This window comes from Cetorhinus maximus, chromosome 29, assembly GCF_964194155.1.
Source record: "Cetorhinus maximus chromosome 29, sCetMax3.hap1.1, whole genome shotgun sequence".
Lineage (NCBI taxonomy): Eukaryota > Metazoa > Chordata > Chondrichthyes > Lamniformes > Cetorhinidae > Cetorhinus > Cetorhinus maximus.
The window spans coordinates 1,806,852-1,825,656 of NC_135907.1; the positions used below are offsets into that span (position 1 = coordinate 1,806,852).

Genomic DNA, 18,805 nt, shown 5'->3' on the forward strand with positions numbered 1-18,805 from the left:
TTAGTAATGATGGAGCCTGCTGCAATGATTCTGAAACACTGCTGGTTTTGTATCTGTTCACTACACACCACATAAAGAGAGACAATGGTTTCTACAGGACATGACTGAAACTGTCCAACAATTCAGTTAAAAAAAAGTTAGCTTTAAATAAAATAATCTTCCTTTCTCCTCTCATTCAACAAAATATTTGGTTTCCTGCCTCAAACTACACACCAAACCCTGATCAAAGGGGTGTGTGATTCGCCTGTTACAATCCAATTAATCTTGTATACTGACTGTAAAGTGCATAAAAGCAGTAAATGCTCACTTGGCCTCCATTCTCCCACTTACTCTCCAATATGTCATCACTGCCCCGTCACATGGTTGAGGTCAGGAACTCACATTATGGCGATGAACACAGGGGGAAAAAATGGACCAGATTGGCTGTGTCATCTAAGTTTCTGACATGGATCCTTCAGGGAGAACCAGGGGCGAACTCATTAAGTACATTGTGTGCTAGTCTTGACTCAGTCAGGCGATTGTCCTGGAGCAGGGTTTGGGCTCACAGTCAGAGGCACCACCTTTTGGATTGGAAATTAACCTGGGGGCCTGTCTGCCCTCTCCAGTGGACCTATAAGACTCAATGCACTATTTCAAATGGAAACAGTGGAACTCTGCTGGTCTCCTGGCCAATACTCAGCTCAACAAATATCACAAGCAAATTATCTGGTCACTATCTCATTGCTAATTGTGAGGACTTGCTGTGTGCAAACCGGCTGCTGCATTTCCTGCAACAATGACTACACCTCAAAAGCACTTTGGGACATCCTGAGGTCATGCAGTGTTATAAAAACACAAGTTTTTCTTCAGCACATAATGCAGGCTGACATTTCAGGGCAGTATTGAATGAGTCCTGCGCAACTGAGATGCTATATTTCAGAAGAGGCATTAAACCTGTACCCTCAGGTGGAGCATAGCACTATTTGACTAGGGGTGGGGAATTCTGTGCCCAAACAAATATTTATCCCTCGAGGAACATCATAAATATAGGTTATCTGGTCATTTAAAATAAATTCATTCTGTGGGTGTCACCAGCAAGGCTGGAATTTTTTGGCCATATCTGGTTTCCCCGATACAAAGACACTTCAGAGGGTAGTTACAAGTCAACAACTTTGGTGTGGGACTGAAGTCACATATCGGACAGGCCGGGTAAGCACAGCAGGTTTTCTTTCTTCAAGGAAGTTAGTTGAAGCGGTCTCAGCTGTTTGAGGGACCGTGATGTGTGCAATTTGGCTGCTGTATTTCCCCACATTGCAATAATGAGTTACATGGAAATATAGGAACAGGGTAGGAAATTCAGCCCCTTGAATCTATTCCGTCATTCAATTAGGTCACAGCTGATCTACACCTCAAATCCATTTGCCCAACTTTGTTCCAAATCTCCTTTGCTTAATAAAAAACGTTTATATTGGTCTTGAAAACTTCAATTGACTAAGCATCCACAATCTAGTGAGGGAGAGAATTTCACATTTCCAATATCCTTTGTAAGAAAACTGCACTTCCTGATTTTACTCCTAAACAGCTTGGCTCTAATTTTAAGGTTGTGCCTCCTTGTTCTGGATTCCCTATCCCAGGGGAAATACCTTTTCTGTAGCTACCCTTTTGAATCCTTTCACCATTTTCAATCCTTCAATTGGATCACTCCTCAACCTTCTCAGCACGATGGAATACAACAAGCCACATTCATTCAACCTGTCTTCTTAGAGTAAACCCTGGCAGTCGTTCTGGTGTATGTCACTGGCTGTGTCGCTTTATCAGACCTCCTAACGCTGTGAAAAATGCCATAAATGTGTGGTCTCTCTGAGAAATGATCTCACCTTGGCTATGAAAGTAATTTGAGGTACTTCCCAGCTCTAGTAGGCATTAATCCAATGACCACACATGTGTGCATGCATCAGCTTTCAACTTCAGCCAAGATGGACTGTTTAATGTCACCATCTTCCCCTTTGTGGAAAGAGAACTGGACACAGGACATCTCGGACATAGTAACCACATTTCTCCAAGAAGTTTCTTTTAGTTAAATATCTGTGTCACAATACATTTCAATGTATGAACTTAAATACTTCTGTATTCCAAGTAACAAAACCAAATTGCATCTCTCCTTTCCTTCCACTTCTGTTAAAGCACTGCCTCTTTCAGGGGATGATTCTATACAGGTCAGCATCCCTCCAGTACTTCACCCCACTGCCCACTCATCAGGTGTGAACCCAGACAATAAGCACTGGCAGACTCTTTGGGGTAAGGGGGATAGTACAGGTGAGCACAAACTGTTTCCATCAGATATCCACCCAATTTTCAGGAGGAACTAGTGAACAATGAATAGGAGAAGGAGCTGCTGGCTGACTGCTCCGGTATGGTGCAGAGACACAGAAACTAACTGCAGTGTCCCAGCTAAGATCAGCTACCTCAGGGGAGGCTAGGAATTGAATGCGAGGGCTTCCCAGTCCATACCTCACCAGGTGGCACATCCAGTCACATTAACTTGCAGTGGAAACTGTGGCTGCTCAGCAAAAGCAGGTTGAAACTCTGGAAAGCGACTTATGCTGACTTCCAGCTGCTTATTTCAGATGCCTTTCTGCTGCATCACATCACCCTGCCGGGCCACGTTACTAAGATTGGATCTCAACATTATTTAGAAAATGTATTCCATTATTAGCATCACATCACAAGTGGAGAGACAGCTTTGCACCCATGATACCCCAAGCAACAAGTTTTATCTCAGAGTGTTGTGAGGCACCACCAGATAAAGGCTAAGCAGCCATGAGGGCGGAACTGAGGAATTAGACTAAACCAAGGATGTCTCACATACTACTGATAGCTATTAGAGTGACACTGGCAGATAGCCTGCCCGCCTCTTCAACGACAATAGCGGGACTTACAAGACAGCAAAGTCAGGAGAAAAATAGTATAGAAATAGGTATTTTACTGACTGACATATAGGCTGCAATTTTTCTCAAAGAAAAATTTCAAGTTGGGGTGGATGGCTCAATTTTCTTTTCCTGGTGTGGGCTCAATTATGTGGTGTGGCCCGAATGCAGAAATTTCCAGATATACATCAATATGGTACATATCTTCCACTGTCCAATGCCAACCCTTCCCCTCAACATGACCTTGGGCAGGTCAACACACACGAATTCAAGTCCAAAAAAAAAAGGTCAATTGGTATTTCAAATTACTGAGATTACGTTAATCGTGGCACTTGGCTATCTAGCTTCTCTTACAACATCCTCTGGAAATCTTTTGGGAAGGGGCGTAAGCCTGCTGGAAATTCTACACATTTATCCTAGTGCAGCCTAAAGAGCCAGGACTCTCTTTCACACGCACACTGTGTAGGAGGCAGTGAAATTTGCTTGCTTTTTTAATTATTTTGCGCCTCATCAGGTTTCATAGCTCACATCCATATTCACCAATTCTGGATTTTTAATAATCGTCAGAAAATTGTTTCTTGAATCACGTATTTTCCTGCCTTTTCTGTGCTGAATTTTAGGGCCTCATTATCTAAACTTAGGAACGCTTTTAAAGGTTTTTCTTTAAATTCTGAACAGCACAATACCACAGCTGTCACTCCAATATTTTCATAAGATGATTTACTTTAACCAGAAATCCAGCCTTTTCCTGTGTTACAGTAAATGATCCCTTTATTGTCAATTTTATTTTGAATGTTCTCATTCTTTCCTGAAGATATGGGACTCCCTTACAGAAGTCCAGTATCCTCCAGCACAATGCTCAATTCTCCATTCATCACAGACAAGCCCAGAATGAGGGTTTGCAAGCCATTTGACCATATGTTGGAGGGGAGGTCTGTGCTGGATCCTATCTTCATGTGGAGTTGCTGGATAGTGATCAAGAGTAAGAACATTTGCTGAATCTTCCTTTCTCGTCCAGGAGCAGTGAGGTCGTTTACTGCACCAGTACCATAAACCCACCTGAAATCAGCTAATGACAGAAAGAACAAACCATCATATAGCACATTTCACAACCTCAGGGTTCAACCAATTAAGTACTCTCTTTTGAAGTTTTGGAGATGATGGTGGCAGCAGAGGGGGTCACTGGGAGACAGTGATGAGACAGGAATTCAGAAATCCAGGCTAATGCTCTAGGAATAAGGGTTTCTATCCTACCATTTGTGTAAAAACTCATCTGGTTTGCTAATGTCCTTTAGGGAAGGAAATCTGCCATCCTTAGCTGGTCTTGCCTACATGTGACTCCAGACTCACAGCAATGTGGTTGACTCTTAAAATTGCCCTATGAATTGGCCTAGCAAACTACTCAGTTCAAGGGCAATTAGGGATGGACAACAAATGCTGGCCTCGTCAATGAAACTCTCAACCCACAAAAGAAATAAAAAACTCTTTTTTGTGATGTTGGTTGAGGAGTATATAGCAGCCATGATACGAGGAGAAAGCCTGGCTCTTCTCTGAATCATGTCATGGGCCCTTATGTACATAAAGAGATAAACAGATCTTTGGAGCTGCTACAATCCCTACGCAGAGATCGGAACTTAAGTTTATTTCTAGACCAGTTACCGGGCCTCAATATAACTGCTTTCATTTCCAAATGAGGTTACATAACTACCTTGCACTGTGAAAGCGTCACAGCCATACCACCGTTTTTAGACTTTGGCCCTTCCAGCTCCCGCCCTTCCCATTAGAACTGTCATCCATCATATAACTGATATTTGCTGCGCCTTCCAGGCACTAGACTTCTCTGTTGACTTTTTCTCTTTCCTAAGAATGTTGTAACCTCAAAAAATGATTCAAATTTACAACACGCCACAGATCTTCAAAACAAAAATGGCCATGACACACAGAATTAGGAAGAATTATTGGTTCCACAGGCCAATGCCAAAAGCAATGGGAGCCACATGTATCACATGTTTGTTGTCCATCTGCCACTGTTGCTGGTTGACTTTGTGATGACTCTTCTGTTGTTAACACTTGTGCTTTGATCAGGTATCCTGATGGCATAATCAGGCCTCAAGACAGGAATGACCAAGCTTTTTGTACCAGAGAAACCAATATAAAGATTAGATCCAGGTTCCCACTTCAAAGATCAATAACTCTTGGCATTTGTACGCATCATCAAGACCACCAGATGTGTCAAAGCACTTTTTGAAGTGTAGCCATAGTTGTGCTGTAGGTAATGCTGCATGGTCATCATTTGCCTTTTGTGGGAACAATTAATCTCTTTTTGCACTGTTAATTGAGGGATAAATAGTGACCACCAGGAATCACAAAATGGTGCATGGAATCTTTAACACCCACCTTTTTTTTAAATTTATGCGTTGATGGGATGTGCGCGTCTCTGACCCAGCCAGAATTTATTGCCCATCCCCAATTGTCCTTGTAGAGTCAACCACATTGCTGTGGGTCACATGTAGGCCAGGCCAGGTAAGGACAGCAGACTTTTATGACAATCAGCAATGGTTTCACAATCATCATTAGACTTTTAATTCCAGATTCTTATTGGATTCAAATTCCACCATCTGCCGTGGTGGGATTCAAACCCGGGTCCCCAGAGTATTACCCCTGGGTTTCCAGGTTACCAGTCTGGTGGCAATGCCACTACGCCACCGCCTCCCGAGGGGACAGAAGTGGTTTCAGTTTAAAACCTCATCCGAAAGACGACACCTTCAGCACTGCAGCACCCCCTTCGCCTTGATTTTGGTGCTCAAATACTGGATTGGGGTTTAAACTCAACCTTCTGACTCAGAAGGGACAGAAGGGACAGTGTTATCAACAGAGCTTTAGCTGACACATCTTAAGTGTTCTGTTTAGGGTTTATCCAATAACCAGGTGACGATGCAGGGAACAGTGCTTTACAAACGGCAGGTCCACAAAACAGGAGAGAAATCACTGAAGGAAATGTAAATATTGAATGAGAGGATCGAGCCGCTTGCCTTTGAGAGCCTCATGGCCTACAGTGTTTCTGCCTTAAGTCAGTACATATCATTGTGGAAATGTTTCATCTGAACTTCCCCACTTCCCACTTTTCTTTGTCCTGTCACCAACACGGATGCAGCTTTGGGAAGTATCCACCTGCACCATCAAGGTTATTTAAGAGTAGTACATAAAGATTTTAAAGGAAGCAAGAAACTTTATGAGCCATCTCATCACATCTCAAAAACGTACTGCACTTACTCTGAATTACAGTCCGAGTCACAATAAGGTAAATGCAGTAATCGTTTTGCATATAGCAAGATGTTAATCTATTTTAACGGTATTGACTGAAGGGAGAATATTCTGCTAGGTCACCCTTCAATTCCTCAAAAAGTGCCATGGGATCTTCAACATCTGTCTGAACCACTGAAGGAGACAATTTGACTTTTCACAACATAGTGTGTCAGTCAAGTATGTGTTTTTTTTTTATTCTTTCATGGGATGTGGGCATCGCTGACACATCTGTTGTCAATTCAGGGGGCGGTTAAGAGTCAATAACAGTGCTGTGGACCTGCAGCCGCATGTAGGCCAGACCAGGCAGATTTCCTTCTCCAAATGAGTGAATCAGATGGGTTTTTATGACAGCTGATGATAGTTTGTCACGGTCACCATTACTGAGACTAGCTTTCAATTCCAGATTTTATTAATTGAATTTAAATTCCACCAGCTGTCAGGGTGGGATTTGAACCCCTGCCCCCAGAGCATTAGCCTGGATTACCAGTCCAGTGACACTACCAATAAGCCACCGTCTTCCCTTAAGTCCACAAGCAGGGACTGAGGCCCTGTTTGCTTGTTAAGCCAAGGGCCAAGGTGACAAAAGAAACTGATCTCTAAGCTTCAAAATGCATTTCCAGTTTTCAGAAAGCAAACCTCAAGGTTTATATCTGCAAGGCTCCATAAAATACATTGCCAGAGCAATAAACTGTTCAATTCGGTCTGTTTTTGCAGCAAGACATGCAGGGGTTTTGCTCCACTCTGAAGTATACTGCTAAATCTTCTGAAGATTGAAAGAGTATTTAGGGAGGCAGATTTTATTCACGTAAATCTCCCAGTACAAATATTTGCAAAAGAAATTTTTCTTTTTTGTTAAAAGAACTTCAAAATGAATTTTCCGACAGGGTCCTGCTACGATGGGCCTCATCATCACTACCAGCGCCAGCCACAACAGACAAGAGCAGCTCCCACAAAGCAGGAGAGTGCCAGAATTCCACAAGTTTACAAACGGTCAATGGTTTCTTTCTCCAGAATTCGGCAGTTCTGGGTTACAGTACAAAAAGGGACTAACTTCCCCTCTTTCCCCTTTAAGTGCAGCATGTGAGGAGAGATGCATAATAACTACAGGGCATTCAGGCCAACAGGCCTGCGCTGGAGCTTATGCTCCAAACAACTCTCCTCCCAAATCAGGATATCCACTTATTCCTTTCTCCCTCAGATACTTATCTAGCTTTGCCTTAACTGCGTCTAACCTAGTTCCACATTCTAATAACTCACTGGGAAAAGACGTTTCTCTTGAATTTTTAAATGAATTTATTAGTGACTACCTTAAATTTATGTCCCCTAGTTTCAGACTCACCCACACATTAAAACATCTTCTCTATATCTATCCTATCAAACCCCTTCATAATTTTAAAGGACTCTAGCAGATCGCCTCCCATGCTTTTCTTTTCTCATGACAAGGGCCCCAAGCCTGTTCTCAGTCCTTCCTTGCAGCTTTACAATGTGGTGTTACAAAGAATACCATTTAGAATAACTTCAGCACTCAAATCACAAAGCTGTCATCTGCATTATAATTAAGGCTCAAGCCAACAAATTTAACCTGATCCTTGTGAAGTATGCATGTGAGAACTTTAACATACTGTCGGAGATGTCAATTACAATTTTTTGATGTCAGGTGGCCAACGGGCATGGGGACCCAGCCACAAGTTCAAGAGTTATCAAGCAAAACTCCTGGGAGCTCCACATAAGTGGAGCTTGTTTACCAGAGTGGAATGTACAGCCTGTCCTCATGGGGGCATGCCGCACTTACTCTAGGCCAGAGAACTCAGGCACAAGTGAGCAAGAGGCAAGGCTCAGGAATTCCTGCCTAATTTCAAACATTACAGCAGCAACTGGAGTTCAAAAGCACTTCATTGGCTGCAAATAGCTTTAGAACATACTGAAGTTGTGAAAGGCACTGTACAATGGAAGTCATTTCTCTCTAATGTGCACAGAGGTACTGCTGGAGTTTAGCAACAGCTTGTGATTATATAGAATGGTTAAAGTAACAAAATGGTTCAAGGTACTTCAAAGGAACATCAAAGCAAAATTTGACACAACCGCATACAGAGATTTTAGGGCGGACAGCCAAAAGCTTGGCCAGAGGTGGGTTTTAAGATGCATCTTAAAGGAGAAAAGACATGGGAGGTTTAGGGAGGAAATTCCAGAGCTTGACTGACGCCTAGGGAGTTAAGGCATGGTCACCAATTACGGTGCGATTAAAATTGGGGATGTGCGACAGGCCAGAATTAGAGGTGCAGAGATCTGGAGGTGGTTACAGAGACCAGGAGGAGCGAGGCCATGGCAGGGATTTGAAAACAAGGGTGAGGATTTTAAATTCGAGGTGCAGCTAAACCAGGAACCAATGTGGTCGGCAAGCGCAAAAGTAATGGTGAGTGGGACTCCGTGCAAATAAGAACATAGTCCACAGTTTTAGCAACTGGTTACTTGCACTGAATGCTGGTAGATTTTGTGCTGCTTGTCCAACTAGAAAAACCCTACCAGGCAGTAGCACCTCATCTTGCAGTGCCTGGCAAGCAACTGTAATAAGAACACCACCACACCCACAGAAATGAAAATGCTGCCAGAAAGATCATTGCCCCTCCTGTTATTTGTTGCTGTTTTACTCACTCGGGACGACATGAGGCCATTAAGCCCGTACGTGCTTGTCCAACTCAGGAAATCTCCGTTCTAACCAGGCAAGTCAAAGGAGGAAGAACTATCTGAGTCAAACAGGCATTCATCGTGAGCCCTGAGAGTTTCTTCCTCCCTGGCAGAGGGAAGGTAGTTTCAACATCGAGTGTTAAATGCCACAAGAGCCTTTGTATGCAGTTTCTTGCTACCTCTACACAATGATTAACTTGACATTAACGGTGCCTCTCCGCCACCTTTGATTTCCCTCAGGGAGAAAGATGATTTAATTCAGAATAGTTCAACAGTACGTGCTCAGAAAATGCTCAAGATCCAGAAAAGAAGGGGAGGTTGGTGGGGGGTGGGGGGGGGTGGTGGGAAAAGAAAAAAATGCAACCATTTCAAAAACACGCACATAGTCTACTTTCAAAATGGTATCAGCATTCATTTTAACAGAAGGCGCCAAGCCACCTCCAGTTATGACTGTAGTATTCTACGTGGCTGTTACTTACGTGGCATGATTCCCTGGCTGGCCAGCTCCTCCCGTGTCCGCCGCTGCTGAAGCTTCAGCTGCAGTACTGTCGGAGGGAAAGGACAGACATGGTTAGTGCTGCTGCTAGGGCCGAGAGTGATTGCAGTAATCCCCCACTGCTTTGAGAAAGTTCTCCATTTTAACCTTCACTTTTTGCAGAAGTGGTCACAGATCTAGCACTTCCTCCCAGCTGCTTTTAAGTCGGAAACAGCGAAGGCGTCTGTCAATCTGGTAAGCTCCACAATGTGTTTCAACAATTCAATTTTTTTTTTTTTAAAATTGGCGTTTTAAAGAAAAAGGGAGGCGGGGAGAATTTAAGTATAAAACATTTTAGCTTACGAACATGTTGCCTAAATGCAAACCACAAGACAAATACAAGAGCCCACGCAATTACTGCGCCCTGCAGTAGTGAGACCCCTGAATTCATAACTTGAGGGTCACAAATTACCATCAACTTTCTACTCAATCCACAAGGTGTGGTGGGTTTCTCGTGGAGGAGGGTGGGGAGGGGGGGAAAGGAAATACAACTTCTCTCTACCCAAAGAAAGACTAACCAGCCCTTCAACACTGCATCTGTTTCTCCAGTAATTTAAGGTTTTATTGGCTCCATTCAGCTATCCAAAGTGCGCTTCCACTTGTCGGTCATCTTGCGAAGAACTCCATGATTTCAGCCCTCAATTTGACCTGTATCAGTTTGACCCTCTGGTGCACTGTATTAACAGTAATGCTTTAGTCTGATATAGCAATCCACATTGATTCCATTTATAATCTTTGCATTATCTTGCACATCACTGTTACGTTCCCTCTTGGTCAACTCCTCCCAAGTCCAAGATACTCAAATACCCCTCCTCCTTGTCCATAATTCAACCATGACCAAGTTAGTGACTCCTCTCTGTGACCACCTCTAGCATCTGAATTATTTACATCTCAATGACCAGAATTAGACGTCGCACACAAGGGGAAGTTTAACCAGAGCACTCTATAGTTTGAGCACAGCTACCTTAGGCTTGCACTCTGTTTTGACTATAACGTTCAGCACCTGACAATTAAAAACATCAAGACTTTTCAACCTTATCATGACCTACTTCAACATCATTGCTCTCATTCAATTGAAAAGCAAATTGGACATTGTGAGCATGTTCAAAATGGGGATAAAAAAGGACTGGGTGGGCAGGATCAGAAGAGTTAGCGAGATCATACAAACAAGGAAACAGACTCCACATTGTCATTAGAGTCCAGTTTTCCTGCTCTATTTACCCACAGCCACCGGAGGCAATCCCATTAGAGGTACGAGGCCAGCATAAATCTCTTCTAGTCCTTAAATCAACATAAATGCTCTACTCTAGGTCTGCAAACTGGACACAAAATCAGCTGCAATCGGAGATAAATACAAGACCAGAATAACTCAAACCACAAAGTGCTGGTCTCAGTTGATCCTAATTTTAAACTAAGAGTAAAAACATTTTCCCATTTTGCACATCAAATGAACAGTGCAAGTTAGTTTTCAGACCAAGTACTATTTATTTAAAATTTAGTTTTAAAATATAGGGAACTAAGGCCAAAAAAAGAGAAACCTCCAATAAAACGTGTACTTTCCTAAATGTTGGAGGCAAATGCAAATCGCGTGCTCAACTTTATGATTCCTTCTCCTTCCTCCACCAAAAACACCGCCCATCCCTGACTTTAGATGTGACATCAGATGCATTCGAGCATCTTTCCCAAAGAGAAAGGGGCCAGAATTTGAAGCATCATTGTGGACCATCCTGTGTACAAAGTCTCACGGTTAGCGTTCGCTTTAAAAACAGCCTGTACGTATATGGTGCCTTTAAGGAAAAAAAAACATCCCGAGGAGCGTAGTAAACAAAATTTGATACCAAGCCACATAAGTTCATATTAAGTCAGGTGACCAAAAACTTGGTCAAAGAGGTAGGTTTTAAGGAATGTCTTAAAGGAGGAAATTGAGAGGCAGAGAGGTGTAGGGAGGAAATTCTCGAGCTTACGGCCTAGAGTACTTGTCATCTTTCGCTGCTTGATGCTGCAATGCTCTGTTTGAAGTCTGTTGGTGAATCCAACTGGAGCTCTGAGACGATGAAGAGGTTTCGCAGCTCCTCTGGACAGGCAGAGGAAATAGTGGACTCCCCTTTGCCCAAGCCACACTAGGTTCTTGTCAGTGTGACTGTATTACCATCTCCCCTCCAAGCACCACTCCCCATACCCATCCCCCCGCCGACTCCCCGTATTTGGCAATGAAAACAAGGGATGGAATGGTTAGCATAACTTAGAGGCTCAAGATACAAGAGAAAAGACACTCTGAAAAGCAAAAGGTAGCTAGCCATGGTACAATCGAAGCGGGAAGAACACGCCTCTTATAGCTACATGTAGTAACACAAGTCTTAGCCAGAATAGAGATAATCAACCGGAAAATTAACCAATCACCTGGAGACTGCATTGCTGTAAGTGGCTGGGTTAATTTCACAACACTTTGCATAATGTAACTATCCTCCACTTACTGCATTTTGCTCAAAAAAAATCAATTCTTATTTTGTAAATATCCTCCACTATTTTTCTGGGAAAACAATCCTGCTTTTAAAGGGAGACTTGGCTGTAGTTACAGTCATGAGTCCTGTTTGATGTGGCTGTTTAGACTGCTTGCTGTAAATCCTGACAAGTCCTGCCCCATCATTTTGTATAAACGGGTTAGACAAAAGCAATGTTGCTCTGATACTGTCCTCAGTGAAATCTCCTCACCACTCAGCTGAATGATCCCACAAATACCCTTATTAGCTTCCGTAAACGGTCTTAATCCTTTTCCTATGACGCGATATAAGAAAACACAATGGCAATAACAGATAAAAACTCAGACATTAAATCTAGTTTCAAAACAAATTTGGGGAATATATTCCAAGTTGTCCAAACCGTTGATACTCTGCTTGCAGACTAAGAGTATCCAACATTGTCTCACTCCCTCTAAGTGTGTTCTGCACAACACATCCAGAACTCATTTATCTTATTGATTTTCTGTGTAACACAGGTCACATTTTTATTCAGCATTCACTGTACAAAATGTTTCCCTTGGAACGATTCCAGGACAGTCATCCTCCAAACTGAGATCAGGTAACAATAGCTTCACTGCCATGAGTGCGTTCCCATTCACCTGTCTGATCTGCAGTAGGTACAACACACTGAAGGTGTGACCTGCCAAGAAAATCTTTTGCGGGAGGACAGAAAAGGAGACAGAGGGAGGAGGTGCATCTGTGTCAGTACCATGGTCACCTTCAATTACTAACTGCAGGCTAGGAGCAATCCTCCTAGATGGAACAAACACATTACCCGAATCAGGCTGTACTTAACTCCATATGTATCTGTGAAATTGTGAAATGTTGGGATCCTTTTCTTCACTGTCTTTAATCACGGAGGGTACAAGCAAGTCAGGGGTCAGCTATGAGGGATAACAGTTCTCTCACTCTAAAACAAGTGAAAACACAATTTCAGCCTGAGCAGGTGACAACACAGTACCTTGAATGCAGAAATAGCAAGGTGTTCTAAGATGCTATGCAGAGCCCTGGTCAGAATAAAATGAACACCAAGCCAAAGGAGGAGATAGCCAGGGTGACCAAAAGCTGGGTCAAAGAAGTAGGTTTTAAACAATGCTCTTGAAGCTGTTGGGTTAGGTGGAGAGGCAGAGGGGTTTGCTCCAGAATGTAGGGCCCCAAAGTTACTGAAGCACAAAGAAGGGTAGAGTGAGGGGAAGTGTGAAATGCACAAAAGGCCAGGAAGTGGAAGAACAGAGAATTGAGGTGGGAATTATAGAGCTTGAGACAGTTACAGGGGTGAGCCCATGAAAGGGATTAAACATGAGAATGAGCGGTTTAAATTTAAATTACTGGGACTGGGCACTCAGAGCCAATGTAAGCTTTGGAGTGCTGGGTAGCCACAGCCTGGTGCAGAACAGGATACAGCAGCAGAGTTTTCCATGAGCTGAAGTTAACAAGGGTAGCTGGGAACGAGCAAGGGGCAGAGGCCAGCAATGTCATGGTGACAGAAGTAGACTGTGACGCACACTAGGCAGAAGCTCAGCTCAGTGAAACAGGACGTCGAGGTTGTGAACAGGCTGGCTCAGCCCAGACACTGGCTAGAGAGGTGCGGGTAGAATTGGTGGTGATGGTATGGATTCCGTGGTACGAGCCCAGACATTGGCTAGAGAGGTGCGGGTAGAATTGGTGGTGATGGTATGGATTCCATGGTACGAGCCCAGACACTGGCTAGAGAGGTGGGGGTAGAATTGGTGGTGATGGTATGGATTCCGTGGTACGAGCCCAGACACTGGCTAGAGAGGTGGGGGTAGAATTGGTGGTGATGGTATGGATTCCGTGGTACGAGCCCAGACACTGGCTAGAGAGGTGCGGGTAGAATTGGTGGTGATGGTATGGATTCCGTGGTACGAGCCCAGACACTGGCTAGAGAGGTGCGGGTAGAATTGGTGGTGATGGTATGGATTCCATGGTACAAGCCCAGACACTGGCCTTCTTAATGCTTAACTTGAGGAAAGTGCAGCTCATCCAGGAATGGATGGCAAATAGCACGACAAGAGAAAGGTACCGAGAAAGGAGGTGGAAGCAGTAGGCCAGAAACTGGGTACAAGTGCAACATACTGGTAACCAACTCTCTTCCCACTTTCATATGAAAGATGAACATGAATTACCTACAGCTAGCACAAACCATATGAACACATACTCACTGTTTTCTACCTGCACGCTCACCTTTTAAAAATCTACAACAATTTACAGCCCAAGATCTCTCTACCTTCTTCCAATAGATCAGGAGTCTTACTGTTTAAGATGTGTTTAGGACACTTTGTTTCCATGTTTTGGGAAGGAAAGTTCCCCTCTAGGTAATAACATAGCAGCATTGGGGATAGGGTTGTGAGGAGTGAAAGAGGGGGGTGGACGAGTGTCTAGATAATGATACTCCAGTCATCATGAGGTGTGGCGCTGGTTGATGGACCAGCTGATGCTTATCTGCTTGTCAATTTTGTACGTTCATATTCTAATTTGTGTCCATCTGTATTGAACTTCATGTCCCACCGTTCATGACCATTGTTCAACCTGTATGTGCTTCCTCATTCTTCAAACACCAGGGATTAAGTGTTAGTCACAAATCAAGGCTTGAAAAATGAGCCTTTTTTCCCCACTGGAATACAGACTGTGAAGAGGCTGATCACTTGGAGGTTTTCAATTCTATGAGGTGTGCCCAGGTGGTAAATATTGAAAAACTGTTGTTAATCCCACAACAGGACATAAACTCAGGACTATTACTCGAATAATGCTTTACCACATTGAGACAGAGGAAATGATATGGGAAAGACCAGAAAATAGAAGTAGAGCAGTGAAACACCGCACTGCTATTGAAGATCAGGACTTCAAAAGATAGCCCTTCAGGAGTTCCAATGTACAGAATGGGGAGGGGAAAGGAGAAGGATGAGAATATCAGCAAATCAGGTGACATTCACCACTGACACACAGTGGCAGCAGTGTGTACCATCTACAAGATGTACAGTAGCAACTCACCAAGGTTCCTTAGCTCCTTTCAAACCTGTGTCCTCTACCACCTCAAAGGGCATGGGAACACCACCGCCTGCAAGTTCCCCTCCAAGCCACTCACCATCCTGACTTGGAAATATATCATAATTTCTTCACTGTCGCTGGGTCGAAATCCTGGAACTCCCTTCCTAACAGCACTGTGGGTGTACCTACACCACATGTACTGCAGCGGTTCAAGAAGGCAGCTCACCACCACCTTCTCAAAGGCAACTAGGGTCAGGCAATAAATGCTGGCCCAGCCAGCGACGCCTACATCCCGTGAATAAAAAAAGATAAGTTCACTCGAGATGGTTTGATATACTTGCCAGTCATTCTTTCGAAGCCAAGACATTCCCTATCTGCTGATCTGCTGGTCTGCTTCCACCGCCTTTTGGGGAAGAGTTCCAAAAACACAACCCAAAAAAAATTTCTTCTCATCTGCCTTAAATGGTAAAACGCCCATCTTTGAAACAGTGACCCCTAGCTCTAGATTCTCTCACAAGAGGAAACATCCTCTCCACATCCACTTTGTCCAGACCCCACAGTATCTTAAAGTTTTCAATCAAGTCACCTCTTACTCTTCTAAGTTCCTAGCCTGTCCAACCTTTCCTCATAAGACAATCCACCCATTCCAGGTATAAGTCTAGCAAACCTTCGCTGAACTGCTAACGACACATTTATATCTTTCCTTAAATAAGACCAATGTACACAGTACTCCAGATGTGGTCTCACCAGAGCCCTGTATAACTGAAACATAATCTCCCTACTTTTGTATTCAAATCCCCTCACAATAAACAATAACATTCTATTAACTTTCCTTATTACTTATTATATCTGCATACTAATTTTTTGAGATTCATGCACGCGGACACCCAGATCTCTCTGCATCTCAGAGCTCTGCAATCTCTCACCATTTAGATAGTAAGCTTTTTTTTTCATTATTCCTACCAAAATGGACAATTTCACATTTTCCCACATTGTACTCCATTTGCCAGATCTTTGCCCACTCACTTAACCTATCTATAATCCCTTTGTAACCTCATGTCCTCTTCACAACTTACTTCCCTATCTATGTTTGTGTTATCAGCAAATTTAGCAACCACACCTTCAGTCCCTCCTTCCAAGTCATTTATATAAATTGTAAAAGGTTGAGACTCCAGCACATATCGCTGTGCCACACCACTCATTACATCTTGCCAACCAAAATGACCGATCCTCTACCTGCTCCTCTTAACCCTCAAGTACTAGGAAATAAAAAAATCTGTCTAACTCAGCCTTGAATGTATTCAATGACCCAGCCTCCACTGCTCGCTGGGGTAGAGAAGAAATCTGTTCTCATCTGCCTTAACTGGGAGACCCCTTATTTTTAAACTGTGTCCCCTAGTTCTAGATTCCCTCACGAGGGGAAACATCCTCTCAGCATCTATCCTGTCAAACCCCCTCAATCTTATATGTTTCAATAAGATCACCTCTCATTTGCCTAAACACCAATGAATATAGGCCCAACCTTTTCTCATAAGATAACACCTTCACCCCAGGAATCAGTCTAATGAAGCTTCTCTGAACTGCCTCCAATGCAAGTACATCCTTCCTTAAGTAAGGAGACAAAAACTGTACACAGTACTCTAGGTTTCAGGAGAGAATTCCAGAGCTAAGACTGCTGATGGGATGACCACCGATGAACACAGGGAAGCTCAGAAGAGAAAGGAAAAAAGTTGCAATGCAAAGGGACAGATCACCTACCAGATAAGCTTTTCCTTGCATCCTGTCCAAGGTTGCAGAGTGTTAGGAGAGCCTCCGCAGAGATGGCAGGTGGTATTTAGATTGTGGGCAATGTTCAAATTATTACAAGGGCATCGAGCTCAAACTGCACAGGAAACTTAAGTTTATAGCTCACTGCAGATGCCCAGTTAGATTGCAATTTTGAGTACACTTCAGAGTACCAATGATTGCTTTTAAAATAAAACCAGGTGTCTTATTACACTGCTAGGTGATGTCATGGTAATGCTGACAGCCAGCAAGGTGCATAAATTTAATGTATGGCAACAAACACACTGACATAATAGCAGTAAGCTGAATAATCATCAGTAGGTTTCAATTCCCAAATACACAGGACATCCGAAAATGCAAAGGCACAGTAAATAAAGTGTTCTATAGTGTGTTACAAAAGCTGAGATCTTGCTCATTTCTCAAACTGTATTGCAGTGAAATTCTGAGAGTGGAACTGTTTGCTAGTCACTTTGGTGGATTATATAGGATATACAGCACAGGCCAGGCCATTCAGCCCAACCAGTCCATGCTTGTGTTTATGTTTCACTCATTGCTCCTCCCAATTTTTCTCATCTAAATCTACCTCCGTAACCATCTGTTCTCTTCTCCCTCTTATGCTTGTCTAGTTTCCTCCCCCCCCAAGTACATCTGTACCATTTGCTTCCCTACGGTAGCCAGTTCCACATTCTCACTAACCCTTAAGGTAAAAAAGCTTCTTCTGAAATCCCTATCGGATTTCTTGGTGACCACCTTATATTGATGGTCTCTAGGGGTACAGCTAGATAAAATGGTGGTATAATGTGATGTGCAATGGGTGCAGATCAGCTTGAATACAGAAGAAGGGAGTAAAACCCTGATAGGGTTACTGACATGGACCAGTAAGACAGAGGTCTGTTTCTGTGTTACAAATCCTATGTCATTCAACATAAAATAAATTGACAGAGACGGACATCAATGGCAATGGGTCCACTTCATGTCATTTAGCCCTAAAAAAAGGTGTCTGGTAGAATCTTTATTGCAAGACTTCCTGGCCACACAGTGTTCACACCAACATTCACTTAAAAAAGAATGGCTTGCATTTATATAGAACCTGTTGAGTCCTCAGGGAAATCACCCCGCACCCCCCCCTCCCCCCCAATAGCTCCATAGCATAGCCACAGTACTTTTGACGTGTCACTTATGTAAATAGAAATAGCAGTAATTTGCAAATAGCAAGTTTTGAATGCAACGTGATGAATTAATTTATTTTGGTGGTGCTGGCTAGAAGATGAACACTGGCCAGAAAAACTCTCCGCTCTTCTTCAAAAATTGCCTTTGGGATCTTTTACATGCAGCTGAACAAGCAAACAGCAGTTTAGTTTAATGTCTCATCTGAAAGAGGAGACCCCTGATAACGTAACATGCCTCAAGCACTGGTATGTCAGTCCAGATGATGTGCGCAAGTCTCGCATTGGGGCTTCATGAACCCACAAGAGTTCAAAGACAAGGCTACTAGCAATGAGCTAAGCTAACACTATTCCGCAAAAGTTCTTTGCAAGGAATAATTTCAATCTTCACAGCCTTGCTATCGTGTATCAAAATATTACTTTGATATCCCGTCTTAAAAGTTTGATTGGCATCGTAAATTTAAAGGAGAACTCCGTCTGTAACTCATTTCTCAAACTGAGACAGTCAGAAGTACTCCGTGCTGTAAATAAGTGCTACATGGACCACAAGGAGACAGAAGAAAGAATTGTTTGAAAGACTATTTCTACTTAAGTAAAGGAAAACATGCCAAGGATTAAGGCAGCTTTTATATATTGTCTATGTTTGAGGATATAACCTCATGTTTAAAAGTTTTTGTTTGTGCTTACAAGTTCAGCCCTGTGTATTCTTTAATTTGTAAATAAACAAGATAGTGGTTTTAGTCTGTACACATCCAGCCTGCTGTGATGATTCAGCATTGAAGGCAAAATGACAAGAGCACTGCACTATGCATAAACTCCACTGATGAGGGGTCAGGCCGGTACAAAGTGCACTTCTTGCATTTATATAGCATCTATCATGATCACAGGTTACCC

At 43.1% G+C, this 18,805-nt stretch overlaps 1 protein-coding gene across 4 annotated transcripts in view; it reads right to left on the reverse strand.

Annotated features, from left to right (window-relative positions):
* LOC144669540 (myocardin-related transcription factor A-like) overlaps positions 1-18,805 on the reverse strand; it is a 144,205-nt gene that overhangs the window by 88,722 nt on the left and 36,678 nt on the right. For all 4 annotated transcript variants that reach the window (XM_078532017.1, XM_078532019.1, XM_078532016.1 and 1 more), the window contains one exon: positions 9,377-9,442. In XM_078532017.1, coding sequence (XP_078388143.1) covers positions 9,377-9,442 — 66 coding nt within the window. The remainder of the gene's footprint in view (positions 1-9,376; positions 9,443-18,805) is intronic.